Here is a 14,873-nt window from a genome sequence, read left to right on the forward strand (position 1 = left end):
GGTAAGAACTAAATACACAGAGCCCAGTATCCCTAGGAGTTACCCTCATACTGGATGATTACATAGCCTACTTCACAATCAACATCCCATGCTAAAATTAAAAGCCAAGATTTTTTTCTGACCTTTACCGCATCATAGAAGCTTAAAAACATTGTCATTTAACCTAAATCAGAGGTTTTCCAAAATCATCTGAAATCAGCATTTTTGTTTGGCATACGATTTCTACAGCAGGATGAAAATAAGCGATATTTACTATTCTGGACTGATTACAATTACAAGTCGTTTTTTATAGCAAATATAGAAAAAGAAACAGCAAGAACATACATTTTGAAAAGTGGGGATGACATACTTTGTCAATTATGTTTTAATCATCATGGGGAAAATGGCATATTTCAGGAAGGTGTGCACACTTCTAAAACTGTCTTGCGTTAACATAATTTGTTTCAGCTGTGCTTTTCCTGCTGTGAAAAAGGTTGCAAATGTGTAAGACCAAAAACTCTGAACTGAGATGGTGTCTTCTGATCGGTAGACTTGACAAATATTACCAGATGAAGGTCTACCAACCAAAACGTTAACCTGTAAAAACTGCACCTTTCCTTCTCAGGATTTATTTATAGAACAGACAGCATAATCTAACAGCTTTACTGTACATCAAACTCATCATTGTCATACACTGCATGTAGTGAAGCCTTTTCTGCTTTCCTTTCCATGACTGCTGCTCAATTTTGCTGTCCTTTTTTAAAAAAGTCAAACATAGAAAAAAAACACATTACATTTCACCAAATAATATTATGAACATTAAATTTCTTTGTAAAAAAACACACACACTTTGGATAAAAAAAAAATTATTTGACCCTGTATCATAGGCACAAAGTAACCATTAAAAGCAAGAGCACCCTGATTTCAAATGTGAGAAAAGACTAGAGACAAAATGACGTCATGGATTTATGTGTGGTTAAGGTTAAGTTCTTCAATTGAAATGAACTTCTTTTTACTCATTTATGTAGAGACTGCAAGTATACAGTTTCAAGTGCAATACTTCTACTTAAGTGGAGTTTTCTAGTGCTCTGAGAGAGAATGAAATGAAAAGAGAGAAAATACAAGAAAGAATACAGTATGTCAAGTGGCTGGGTGAAGCAGTGGGCAGGTGACAGCATATATGGCACGCAGTTCAACAGGTGTTGTGGTAAAAGGCAGTGCTGACTGACAGAAAGAGAGATGAATGTTTGGTGTCAAATCCCTCATCTGGCTTCTGTCCGCTGTCAATGAGGTGAAGACAACCAGAAGAGAGCAGAACAGTGAAGAGAAAATACAGAGAGAAAAAAAGGAAAGGAAAAGATTCTTGGCCGGGATGCAAGACATACTGTATTGCAGCTGTATTTAATAAAAGGCACGGCAGCATTGATCTGAGTGGGGGGAATTTCTCCAAACATCCTGCAGAGCTAAAAGGCCGGTGGGATCCATGTGCCGGTCTGATTGAGGGCTTCCTGTTTTAAGCACTTAATGAGGAACTGGGGAGAAATTTAACTTTCAGGTCTCCCAGCTTGGACGCTTTCCTGAAAATAAGAAATAAGCTTTTTATTTTTTTCAGTTCAACCAGTCTGATATTACCAAAATTCAACTGCCACTGCTACATTTGTGGTGGGTTACATTTTTAAAGGTGCTTTGATAGATTCTGGTCACTAGGGGGCAGAGGAACTGCAAAACAAGCAGAAAGGCAAACAGCAATGACATATTATGACCAAGTAGTTATACCAAGTTGTTGATGATTACCTACTAACCAGGGCAGGAATTTCACTGAGGTCATAATGGCCATGCCCGCTATGCCCCCTCAGTTTGGCCTTATTCCCCTCAAAAATATATATGCTCTGGAGCCAAAAATGTCTTTGATATCTGGAAAACCCAAATATTTATGATGAGGAGACTAAATCAAACTATTCAGAATGTGCGAGTGCTGCTAAGCTGTGAGTAAGTGAACTTCTGAGAAGAGAAGGTCGACTGAGCTGAAGTAAGAATGTTTGATCCGTCAGCAACAAAAGGTTAATGTGCAATAGTGAACTTTCTGGCCACCTGATAATAGTTCAATATTTGCTCTCATGTTAGCTCTGATTTGACCCTAACCCCATCCATGAGAAAAATATCTTACACCAAAATGTAGAAAAGGAAAACACCATAAAAGCTGACCTATAACAAAGTCCTTATAGGCAAGTCCTGCCACTTGGCAGCCATGCTGGCAACGCCTCCGGGCAGTTATTTCGGACTAACAAGACCAGGCTCCTATCTGAATGAATGGAGAGAGAGATAGCAGTGCACTTTCACTGGTCACCGGGACATAAAAACTACAAGAATAGAATCACCAGTAAAGTCTGATAAAAATCGCTGAAAAAGTTTGATGACTTTCCCTTAAAATCAGGTTTAAAATGCATTTTTCCCACCCGGTTATACTTCTACTGCGCATGCGTGGTAGTAGTGACGCTGTAATTGCAAGCTGCTCCTGTTATCAGCAGGCCCTGAAACAGCGGTCCAAAGCTTCTGTACTAATGTTAGAGGTGTAAACCAACACCCCCAGATAACTACGCTTCCAGTTCGGGTAGAATCCGCAATAGGATGGCTAGCTGCACGGCTAACTGAGTAGCTAACAGCAGCAGCTGATAGCAGTAGTTAGCAGCTAAAGTAACTGATAACATACAAACTCTGTAAATCTCCAAAAGTAGAGCCAGAGGACATCAGAAGGAAAACCAGAAAATATTTTTTCAAATGTGATCCAGTTTCACCAAAACCAGTAAATAAAGTTTTAAAGTTGTTTTTTTGTTTTTGTACTGTAATCTGTGAGGCCAAGGCTGTTTCTCAATCTGCGTTCTTGTCTGTACTTGTGTTCTTGTGGACTTGTGAAACGTCATAAGTCGCAGCCAAAGTACTGTTCCAATTCAAAAGTCCGCATCTAGCCAAGTACAGTCAAATACCCGGATGTGTTCTCGCTCCGCCCGTTTTACCGAGCCTGCATTGGTGGTGACTTGTGTGGACTTCGGATCGCCAGATATCCCAGGCTTCATTTCGCCTCCAAAAAATGTCGGATGAGAAAACTCAGAACTGTAACTTATAATACTGCTGTTCTTGTGTCACATATAGTAGTTTTAAGAGTTTTTAATGCGGGAATATAGTTGTTTAAACTCCAAATATGTGGTTGATTTCTCAAGACAGAGCTGATTTAAAAAATTGTTACAACGTTTTCGGAGATGCCTGCTAACGGTCTGAGCGTCATCACGTTCGCTGCTGTTCCAATTGCTGAATGACTGACTGCGTGCTCCCGTTCCTGGGAGTTTGTGCTCCCTAGCCGAACTTGCCAAGTCCGAGCTTTAAAGTACAGAAGTCTGAACTTGGCGAACTCGGTATTGAGAAACAGCCCAAGTCTGGCATAGCAGGCCTTGATTCAGCACTGTGGAGCTAGACCCCGCCCCTCTGTTGTGCTCATGGACGTTGGCCAATCAGAAGCAAGTGGGGTGGTGATGGCGCATAGATAAGATGCTTGCCTTTGGTGTGGGAGACCTGGGTTCGATTCCCACTGTAAGACATCCACCATTGTGTCCCTGAGCAAGACACTTAACCCCTCGTTGCGACCTCTGACATGTATAGCAATTGTAAGTCGCTTTGGATAAAAGCATCAGCTAAATGAATAAATGTAAGTGGGCTTTCAGTGAGGGGGGCCTTAAAGACACAGGAGCTAAAACACAGAGTGGTCAGACAGAGGGTGAAAAGAGGAGTTGAAGCAGTGGACAGTATGAGAAAAAAAGTGTGGTTTTTGAATGATCTCCAAACCATGTTTTTTCGTGAAATGACGCGAAACTACACACAAAACAGCTGTTGTTGTGTCAATGATGTGTCAGGGAGCCGTTTTGATGCATCTTTGAGTAGTTCACACAAAACGACTGGCGACCGCCGATTGATCGATCGCCGATTTACCTCCGGTCACAGCCTGACTGTCGCTGAGCTCAAAATCGTGTAGTGTGAACTAGGCTTTACAATTGCTAAGTATAACAATACAAATAAAGCAGTAGGGACGCAATTAAAGGCAGGAAAACACAAATACAACCTTTTAAACAATAATATGACACAGATCCATATTTATATCAATATATTACCCAGCTATACATATGGTCCTCAACCAAATCTGTTTTTTAAGTGATCACCTGATTGACTATATTTAAACCAGAATAACTGTTAGCTGTGAGAATACCTTTACTTTCATCACTGTGAAAACCAAGGTATTTCACTTGGTTAAGTGTTTAATTTAATAAAACAGATTGTTCTGCATTTGGAGTAACATTTAAGTAAGTTATTTACAAAACCAAGTTGCCTTGTTTGCTCTTGAGCGATTCACTGTGAGCCATATCATTGATAAATCAATTTACTCCAGAAGGACCTTTCATTAACTATCTATCAGTGACTCTCTGTATCAGCTGAAAGACAAGGTATTTGCCTCCATAATAAGCTTAAAGATAGATGTTTGTATTATATGTACCGGCTACTGATAATCTTTCGTCTTGAGAACATTATTGACAATCAATGGCACTGTTTTTCAATTGATTATTCCTGCAATATCCATATAAAAATCATCTACAGAAATATGTAAACTGTAGCCAATTGAGTAAACATTTTTTCTCATAAAGATCAGATTGCTGCAAAATTCTCTGTGACCTTTAATTGGTTAAAGAAAATAAATTTAAAAAAAATAAAACCTCATCAAGCTGATAAGCTTCAGAAATTCAAGATAAGGGCATTGATTGTTCAGCTCAGCTCAATTTAACATTTTTTTCTGTACAACCGGAAAGACTACCCAGAAGGTTGAAATAAGTGATATTTTTCTTCTTTGAACTGATGATGAGGAGTTTCTCTTCATTGCTATGAAGCAGGCAGAGGTTTGCAATTGCAATTTGGTTTGAAATGTAACCCAGAGAATCTTGCAGTAGCATAAGTGCATCTATTGTGCAATTCACTAGAAATGAAACATAGCCTTTGCATCTTTATCAGAAAGAAAATTGCACTCAGCGAGACCTGATAGTTCCACAAGTACAACATTTGTATTAACTCATCAAGTCAATGATTTGCCAATCTACGCCATGCAGCCTGGTTATATAGTGTGTACCAATGTGTTTATCTAATCTTTATCTGTTTGCTCAGTTTATTACCTGTTACAAGGTAAAAAAAAAAAAAAAACTTTTGCTTCTGAAACGCAAGTGTACTTAAGTTTCACTTCCAGCAGCAATAAATTGGCTGCAAGTCCTGCCTTACCTGCTAGAAGAACTGAAGACATGGCTCCAACAATGGTGAGTCCCCTGCTGCTGAGCTTTACCGTCACTGATGAGTTACTGTAGATAGGAAGTTGCTTTTCTTCTATTACACTGGCAACATTTAAGTACTTTTATGTATTTAGATTTGATGTTTTAAGTATTCATGGATTACCATTCATGTTTTAGTATGTCAGCCAAAGGAGAAAAAGGAAAAGGAGAAAGTTATTTCAAGCAGGAACAGCAGTTGTACAAAGTGAGTCAAAGGTGGCAATTAAAGATTTCTGCATCGCCCACATTCTTGTGCACCTGCATGTGTGTCCTCACTCTAGTACAAACAAAAAGGGGTCCCACTCATAAAAACTAGTGGTCAAAAGTGCCACATTTTACCTTTAACAATGGTCCTACATTTAACTTTATTATATTTTTTATCTAAAGACTATTAACCTATAGATGAAGCCTCAATTTAAACGCAACAAAATGCTTCAGAGTACTTCCATATATTAGATTATAGATTATAGGCATAATAAGATTGTGAAGACCATTATATTGATTATTACTCATGTGCTAGTCTGCGTAAACGTGCCCTCCAGTGTTTTCTTGGAAACAGACAAAGTTTCTGTTTAAAATAGTTTTCTTCTTCTACGCCTTTGATGGCGCATTGCTGCACTTCTCGCTGTCACCTGTAGCTTGGGCACATGAATGTAAAGGAACAAAAAAGGAACTCTTGTGTAAAACACTGCCACATAGTGCTAATACTGGTCAGAAATTCCAGACCTTTAAGTACTGACCGTAAACACTGACTAGATGTTATGTTAATTATGGTTATTTATATAAAACATTTTTACTGTTTTTATTATTTTAGTTTGACAATGGTGCAAAGCCCGGGGACCTGATCGAGATCTTCCGTGGGGCATATGAGCACTGGGCTATCTACATCGGTGGAAATGAAGTTGTTCATTTGATTCCTCCAAGTGAGTGAAGTATTACATTTACTACATAAATACAGGGGTAGTTTCTGTTAGAGGAGCTACAGTGGACATTATCAGCAAATTACATTCAATCAAATTAGTAAATGTAAAATAAGAAAGAAATCTGTGGTTAAGCGGATAATTCTGTGATTCATCAAAGTTTATTTTACCTGAATTTGTTTTCAGACCAGATGATGCTGTACATTAGGCTATAGGCTATGGATATATTTAAAAAGAGTAAAAAATAAAGCAAGTCTCTCCCAACATTTCAACTAACATTACTGTTCTGCACATGCATTTATAAGAGAAGTATTCAGTGCTTCTACAAAACACAAAACATTGCTTAACGCCACTCTCTTCCGCCGAGTGGATGCATCACTGGCAGTAGCATTTCTTTCTATAGGCTAAGTTTCACGTTGCTGTGCTGCATTAGCAGATCCTTCAATAAATAAGATGTAGAATTGTTTGTGGTTGAAATATTTTTGTTGGTTGCACAAAGTTTACAACAGACAATATTTAGCATCTTAGAATGTGATACAATAATGGTACTGGGAATGGTAATGGGAACTGTTGAAACAACGCCTCTCTCCCTCGTTCTCCATTCTTCCTTTAGCTTTTTGGCAGCTGACTTGAACAACATTAGGTCTGGTGCCGCTGACCTGCATCGCAGTCGCACATATTATATTAATGTGCAAATGAAACGGAAACAAACAGATCCAACTCTGAATGTGACAGTTTATTATTGAATTAACAAGAATTTACAAACAATGCAAATTTTACATTGATTGAAATGGTTGACTACTGTCGTCTGACTGGATACCAAAAACAGTTTTACCCCCTGAATATGTATATGTATACAAGAAACCCATCTAATCTGATTGCAAATAGCAGGTAGCGCCTGTCAATTCAGAATGATTCTGATTCACTAAGTTGGTGTAAGAAAAAAATTGGCCATGAATCCGATTTTTCCGAATTTACTACTTCATACTTCATTGTGAAGAACATGTCTATGCACATTAGTGAATGAGGCTGTCTCTTTGATAACACACATACACAGGTGATGATGATTCAGGCCCTTTTGGTAGCCGGTTGATGGTACTGGACAGCAATAAAGCATACGTGAGGCGTCAGAAGATCTGGGAAGTGGTCGGCTCTGATCGTTTCCACATCAACAACCTCCTGGATGATGAGTACCAGCCTCGCGAGCGTCATGTCATCGTGAGGGATGCCTGTAGGAGTGTTGGGCAGTTGCTGTCATATTCTGTTGCCACTTACAACTGTGAGCACTTTGTTACAGAGCTACGATACGGCAAGCCAGAGTCTCGACAGGTGGGTATTCTGTGACTTTTATAGTTTGAAGTATTTTATATTTTTTCATTCTTTTCTGAAATATCTGTCCAGGTATTGTTTAGATTCGTTGTATTAGTTTATTTACTTAAATTTAGTCCAAATATGCACAAAAGCCACATCTAGACATCATGGCAAAACGTGTGTGTAACAAACTAAGGTGTCACATAAACAAGATATGTCAGTATAATGAATAAATTGATCAAAGTGTACAGTATATTATCTTGAAACATTTTTAGTATTTACTTATTTTCTCTCCAGAAGAAACTAAATAAAAGTGATTCAGCGAACATATTTTATTGATGTTTCAGTGGGAAATCCCTTTCTCAAAGTGTTGCTCTGCACCTGGATACTTTTTTATCATATAGCATAGCATCTCATTCATTGTAACAAAACACAGATCTAGCACAATTTATTTTGGTTGATAAGAAGCAGATGTGGTGCTTAATAAATTGTGACTGCCTATATTTCAAACAACAAATGATTAACAAGCTGATTTGCAAGTTTAAAAAAAGCTTGTTTCATTCAAAGTGTAAATACATTACTACCAGATCTACATTACGTAAGTCACATGACATTAAACACGTGGTTAACATTACGAAAGTGTCACAGTTTGTTTAGGTTGAGACGATAAAACTACTTGGTTAGGTTTTGGAAACGTGGTTTGGGTTAAAGTAAGTAAGTTATGTAAGTCAGATGTCATAAATCACGTAAGCTAAAGCACGTAAGTCATGGGATCAGAGCCGGTCCTGACCTCCCTGAGGCCCTAAGCAAAATTTGTACATCTGTACATCTCTGGCTGTTCTCGTACTGGCTGAGGCTTCCTGTATTTCAGCCACTGTTGTTTGTCAGCTTCTAGTCAATGTATTCAGTACATAAAAGGTTAATTCTTACATTCTAAAAATCTAATTAGTCTAATGGGTTATTTAGACCATCAGGCATCTCTACGTCTCATATGGTCTCCTCTCGCACCGTGCGCACACAGGCAGGATTGAGATTGAGTTACTATAGTTACATCGACACAGTTTGTCTGTGTGAACAATACAGAAGGAGAACAAAGCTCCAACCCAACAGTGACATGAAATATCTGGCTTTGCTTAATTGTATTCAAATATAATTACAATTGATATGGGTAAATGTTTTCAGCAACACATCCTTGACCTTCAGTCTGCTACTCATTTGTCTTTTGCAGGTTAAAACAGCAGCTGTGATTGGAGGTGTAGCTGCAGGTATAGGCATTGTAGCTTTGGGTGCCGTTCTGTTCTCTTTGCTCAAAGATGACGACAAAAGGAGACATCATAAGTGACAGCAATGACACAGCAAGATGAAAGGGAAGATCTCGCTATCGTTGTCCATTTATTTAGCAGTGATTACAATTTAAACTATTACTATATAACTATAACCCTATTTATACAATTGAAAAAAGGTGTCTTTTATTGATGTAGTACTGTCAACACACTCAAAAGAAATACAATCTTGGATAATATGAGGCAATATGCTGTGGAGAAAAATAAAGTTTCAGGTAATATTATTTTGGATATTGGTGCTGTGATCCATGTAGGTTTGCTTCGTGGCTGTTTGTTTAATGTCTGAAATGTATATAACATGGTTAATTTGCCACATAAGAGAATTTGTAAGAATAATTGATGTACTGTATTAATGTTTTTTGATCAATTCTTTTTTGTATCTTTACTGTATTAATTTATGTAAAAGTAAATAGAAACCCTTCAATTTTTACTTTTTTGTTTGGAAACCTTTTATTATTTTAACATGTTATTTTTGTTATGTACTTTTTATCTATACTTTGCAGAGAAACACCAAGATGTTTAAATTTTTATTTATGCTTTCTAGATTTAGATCAAAAAGTATAATCATCACCATTACATGCAGACATAGTTGGTCGTATCACCCCAAACTCTCAGAATCAAACGATCACTCAATCAAGTTTTATTTAACGCGCAAAATCACCAAAAGACATGGTCCCAATACACTTTGCAAAATACACCAAAATAAAATAAAAGGAGCATAATACAAAAAGCCATAAAATACAGAAAGCACGTGATAAACATAAGATAACATACAGTCAGAATAAAATAATAAAAACGATTTAATAACTGAAAGTTTTAGAGAATTAAAAAAACGAATTCATTGTAATTTGGAAAAAAAATCATAATTGGCAGAGACATACTAAGCACAAAAGCTGAAGGCATAACGGTGAAGAGGCGGACAGAGGCAGCACAGAGGAACTGGAGGAAACTGAGTAATGTTTTTCTTACAGCCTGGTTTTGAGCTTAAAGGGTGTTTATCCTCCATCATCTCTGTGCCAGCATTGTGCTGCCTCACAATCTACCACTGTTCACATATGGAACCCAGTTACAGACGAAGCAGGTGGGGAGGAGCAGATTCAAACAATACAATGTGATGTGTGATGTCTGTGTGTGTATGTGTGTGCGTGTGTGTGTGTGTGTGTGTGCGTGTGTGTGTGTGTGTGTACCCTCTTGGTTCTCTTTTTAAGAACCGATTAAACTGTTAGACTTTGAGAGAGAGGACAGCAGGATGTTGGAAGCTTGGGCCATAAAAAGGGACTTTGGTTTTATGTTTGAGGTTACACTTAGGTTGAGGTTGAGATTTAGTCTTAGGTTGGATTTAGGCATGTAGCTGTATTAAGTCAATGAGAGTCTTCACAGTCCTCACAAGTACCAAAGTACTAGTGTGTGTGTGTGTTTGTGTGTGTGTGTGTGTGTGTGTGTGTGTGTGTGTGTGTGTGTGTGTGAGAACTGACAGCTGATTGAAGAAATACCATAACATACCCCCAACAAACACACACACACGTTTTCTCTTTCTACTCCCCAGCTGGAAGCCTATGAAGGATCAGACAGATAGGCATGCCCTGCAAAAGTAAAAGTGCATCTTGTCGACTAATGTTCTTAGTCTTATTTAACCTTTAAATTCTCAGTTTCTCCAAATTAAAAACAAAGCAGAGAAACTGTAGCACTTTCTTCATACAGCCAACCCAAAAATGTTGATGATGATCTGACACGGCTAAATAGGCAGCTGCTCTGGGACAAGTATCCTTCCATATATAGATTTTAAAGTGCTGTCCTTTACTAAGACATCAACACGAACCCTTACCAGCAGCTGACTGATCCCAAAATAGCTATCATCAGTTTTAAATTCATCTGAGATAAAATAAAAGCCTATACTGAGGTGAAATGATGATACATTTTAAAACTGTAATTTTGTTTGCGACAATCAGGTTTTAAAAGGCAGCTGGTGAGCTCACTTGATTCAAATTATAAAGTATGAGTTAATCAACTGAACTAAAAACACAGTGACTTGAATTGGTAATTTGACTAAATAAGGGTGAAAATGTGATCACCTAACAAAATAAAATCTGATGATAAATTGGATGTTTCTTGCAGTGGCCTCGGAGCCCGTGGCCAGGCCAGTAAAGCTGCTAGCAGGTGGGGGCAGTTGGGCTTGCCTGGTACTCAGAATAAGCACAGCACCCCACATTGTTCCTGAGGTCACCGCCTGAGAGCTCCATGAAATCCAGAGTGGGCTGCAGAGGCTCGGGTCGTGGGACCGGTTCCAGAAATAATAAAGGGAGTCAGAGAAGATGTCTTATCGTGGCTAATCATTAGGCTAAGAATTAGCTCAGAAATAATCACCATGCATGACAAATGTGCAGTAATGTCCCTTAGTGGCCCTGACAGAGAAACATGTTGACATTGTACAGGATTCTGTCTTGCATTTATTTTTTATCAGTAAGTATATTTACATTTACAAGTCATATTCAGTTTTTACCACCCAGGACTTCAGTTTTCATTGCCACCTCCATGGCCTGTTTCCAGATGATATCAGCTGCATGTTGGCATTTGGCAAGAACCTGAATTCAGCCTGTTGCCAAATATAATTTGTCTCACCCTTTGTCAATAATGGCTCTCATCATGGCATCAATTACAGGCAACTGTCACATGTTGAAAGAATAAAGAATAACAATAAGGAAATATAAAGCCACATATTGGACCCAGTCTTTTTAACCAATTTATACCTGTCTCTGAAATGCTTTACCAGTTTTGGACTTGTGTCTTTCTGGCCACCATGCCCTGCATCAAGGGAAGTAAGATTCAAGTTAAGATTTTGGTTCCATTTCTATATTATACTGGGGAACTTGAACACGAGAAGTTAGCACTGACAGGCAACCGATGGGTCTTTGAACTCCACTTACCCAGCTGGGAAAGTCTATATGCAATCCGCCATGGTTTTCCCATGTTATGTTTGTACAAATCAGGGTTGGCTCTACTACAGCCCAGAGGGTGGTAGTAATGCACTTGAAGCTGTCTAGCAACTGAGATAAACGCCAGAAGAAGAATTACTTTGGTAGTTTAGTTTCAACAGCAACGGTTATTTATGAAGTATGAGGACTCTCTTAGGCCTCCCCCTTACTCATACAAATCAAGGCTTCTTGAATGATTCTTGCATTTACACTTAGCCTTTTTCAAGATGGGATCACAAGACACATGAAGTGAAAAATAGAAGAGGTCTGGGGGAGCATCAAATGGTTAGGCTTCAGGTTATTCCTGTCCATTACACCTGTTATTATTTGCGAACCCTCAAATGTTGGCTGTAGCTCTTCCATCTTCTTTAGAGGAAGATGAAAATATATATACAGGGGCAATACATTTTAAAAACAATGCATTTTTAGAAGACAGGGTTGAAATCTCAGATCACTGCAAGCGAGAGGAAATCACATCATTGAATAGCAGGTAGCAGAACTGTCACATCTGATAGCAAACTGTAGGTAGAAGAGGAAATAGAAATTCGGAAAGCGTCCCAGTGGACATACATCTGGGATAGTGTCCTAAAAAGCTGCCAGCCAACACCGGAAATCACTTCCTAGCCATTTCCAGCATGACCACCCGGTAGCACATGTTACAACAGCACCTGGTCAAATAAAAAATAGTTTTTACTCTAAGATTATATAGTAGTGCTATAGAATAGTGCATGTATTTTGCTGTTAAATCACAGTCACAAAACAGGACTTGCTATTGTGAGTTTCTATTGTGAACTGGTCTTATAGAGAACACTGGACCAACATGAATTACTACAGCCAGTGAAAGACCACAGCAGCCTCTGATAAAAGCAGCGTGACAGGCGGCTGTGGAAGCCAAAAACCAAGGTGTCTGTGTCACTTGAGGATATATGGTTTCCCCATCGGCGGCCTGTCAGCGCTAAGTTCTCACGTTCAAGTTCCCCGAAAGGCAGATGGAGGGGAGGTGGTGCCGGGCCGGGCCAGGCCAGGAGTGTTGTCAAACCCCCAAATTTCTTCCATTTGGTACAAAGATGTCATTGAGCCTTGTCTTTGCACCTGCTCAAGCCGTAGAGGACATGGCAGAGGCTCTTCCTGTGTGTCTTGGGGGAGGACAACAGTCCGCCACCTATACTCCTCCTATACTGCAGAAGAAGCCCAACAAATGTTGTTTAAGAATTTTTTTTTTCAAAAGGCAAACTGCTACCATGCCAGATAAGTCAACAAACGAGGGCCAGTGAAACTTTGTTCATCGTGTGTGGGGCTTTTTGTAAGAGAGGTTGTGTAGAGAGAGGGTAAAAGCGATGGTGGGAGGTGGAATTAGGACCACATAAAGAGGAGAGCCAGAAGGACGTGGTTTGGAGATGGCAGGTTGGACCACCCTAAATATAAGGTTTTCTGGAAGCTGATGCCCGCTCAGGTGGCAGCGGTTGAAGCAGGCACCTCACAGCCTCCTTTCCCCCTCCGTCCAGGCTCACAATGAAGAAACTGTTTCAACGAAACAAGAGCACTGCCTCCAAGGCCGCTGACAGGGAGAGATTAGAATAACAATGGCCTGGGTTAATGATGTTTGTGCCGTTAAAGACACAAAGTCGTTACTAAAAAAGCCATTAGGCCTCGAAGTCAAAGAGAATGAAAGGAGTGTTTCTTTTACACTGATTACTTGCAGCGAATTCTAAACAGAACAGTGATCAACCCACAAAACACCAGTGGCTCAATGTCCCATTTTATGGCGGGTCCTTGGTATTTTTCATGCTGCTGCTATAACTCCTTTTTAGTTTATGAGCTAGTGACTTGTTTCATGAATTAGCTGCAGTTCCTTTCAGGCTTCTCACCCGACTTCTTCACTCCACTCATCATGTCGAGGCAGCAGGCAGAGCTGGGTTGGGGCTGGCAGAAGAGGGCAAAAAAGCCAAAGAGGGGGAAAAAAAGAAAAGAAAAGAAGGCTTTGAAGAAGACTGAGCTCGCAAAGCTGTATTTTAAAGTTGGATGGCACATCAGAGGCACGAGCAGCTACAGTTCTGCCTTTTCAAGGGATATATACGCTCATACTGCAGCATCCAAAAAGAGCATTCTCTTTAAAGCCAAGCAGAGTGAGACCAAACATTCACCGCCTTGCTCCAAGGCCTAATTATCCTTTGGATCACAAACATAGAGCTGGTTTTGGAGGAGCAGGGATGAGCAGAGGATGGCTTATCTGAAAATAATTAAATGTGACATGATTTCAGCCATTATTTACATTCACATTATAGGCTGACACTATGATTTAGAGTGACTTAGTGAAACACTAGAGTAAGTTTCATTTCATTTGCTTCCTGTGTCCTTGAAGCTTACATTTAACAGAGATATGATAGGAAAAATGCAAGCTGGACCAAAAGATTAGCTGAAAAACAATATTAAAGACACCTCCCTTATTTTCATGTTCTCCACCAAGTTGCTACCATATCAGCTCTGACCAGGGTCTGTCATCATGTTGAGGGTAAAGATGGATTTATAGTTTTGCAGAACCTTTGCACGTAGTGATGGTAACTGACATGTGCTTCTTAAAATATAAAAAAAACTGTGTTTTCCTGAAGCATTGAAGAAAGGCCAAGTAATTATCTCTTTTTCGGTAACACACACCTAACAAAGACATCTCCACGGCAAGCTTTCCGCTCACCATGACCACCACTCTCTGTCACAAAGTAAATTAAAGAATGTAAATCTGGCTGTAGTCTCTTATTCAGTAATGAGTCATGGCAAAATAGAACTTATCTGAACCTCAGTTCTGTAACAACATGTGAAGCCCATCACAAATTCAATCAAATAATATTGTATATATTAATTAATGTCGTTAAAGCAGATCATTCAATAAATCTGTCTACTGTTGTGGTGCAATCAATGAGTAAAATCCAATGTTAAACTATGAATCTAAACCATACATACACCATAGGTATCTATGGCTGAAGCCCTTGCATC

The 14,873-nt window shown here is 39.1% G+C and overlaps 1 protein-coding gene across 1 annotated transcript; it reads left to right on the plus strand.

The window, feature by feature from the left end:
• The first annotated feature begins 5,235 nt into the window (after positions 1-5,235).
• Positions 5,236-9,076, plus strand: LOC123979227 (phospholipase A and acyltransferase 4-like). The gene is made up of 4 exons (XM_046063049.1): positions 5,236-5,324; positions 6,151-6,259; positions 7,314-7,585; positions 8,796-9,076. Exons 1-4 carry the CDS (start codon positions 5,310-5,312, stop codon positions 8,907-8,909), a joined length of 510 nt encoding a protein of 169 aa, XP_045919005.1. The 5' UTR covers positions 5,236-5,309; the 3' UTR covers positions 8,910-9,076.
• Positions 9,077-14,873: the final 5,797 nt, after the last annotated feature.

This window comes from Micropterus dolomieu, linkage group LG11, assembly GCF_021292245.1.
Source record: "Micropterus dolomieu isolate WLL.071019.BEF.003 ecotype Adirondacks linkage group LG11, ASM2129224v1, whole genome shotgun sequence".
NCBI classification, from domain to species: Eukaryota; Metazoa; Chordata; class Actinopteri; order Centrarchiformes; family Centrarchidae; genus Micropterus; species Micropterus dolomieu.

Excerpts from the sequence above, each read along its gene's own strand:
- LOC123979227 (XM_046063049.1), top strand. Across the intron at positions 6,260-7,313 it reads TGTTCATTTGATTCCTCCAA|GTGATGATGATTCAGGCCCT; the intron begins GTGAGTGAAGTA and ends ACACATACACAG. Across the intron at positions 7,586-8,795 it reads GCAAGCCAGAGTCTCGACAG|GTTAAAACAGCAGCTGTGAT; the intron begins GTGGGTATTCTG and ends TGTCTTTTGCAG.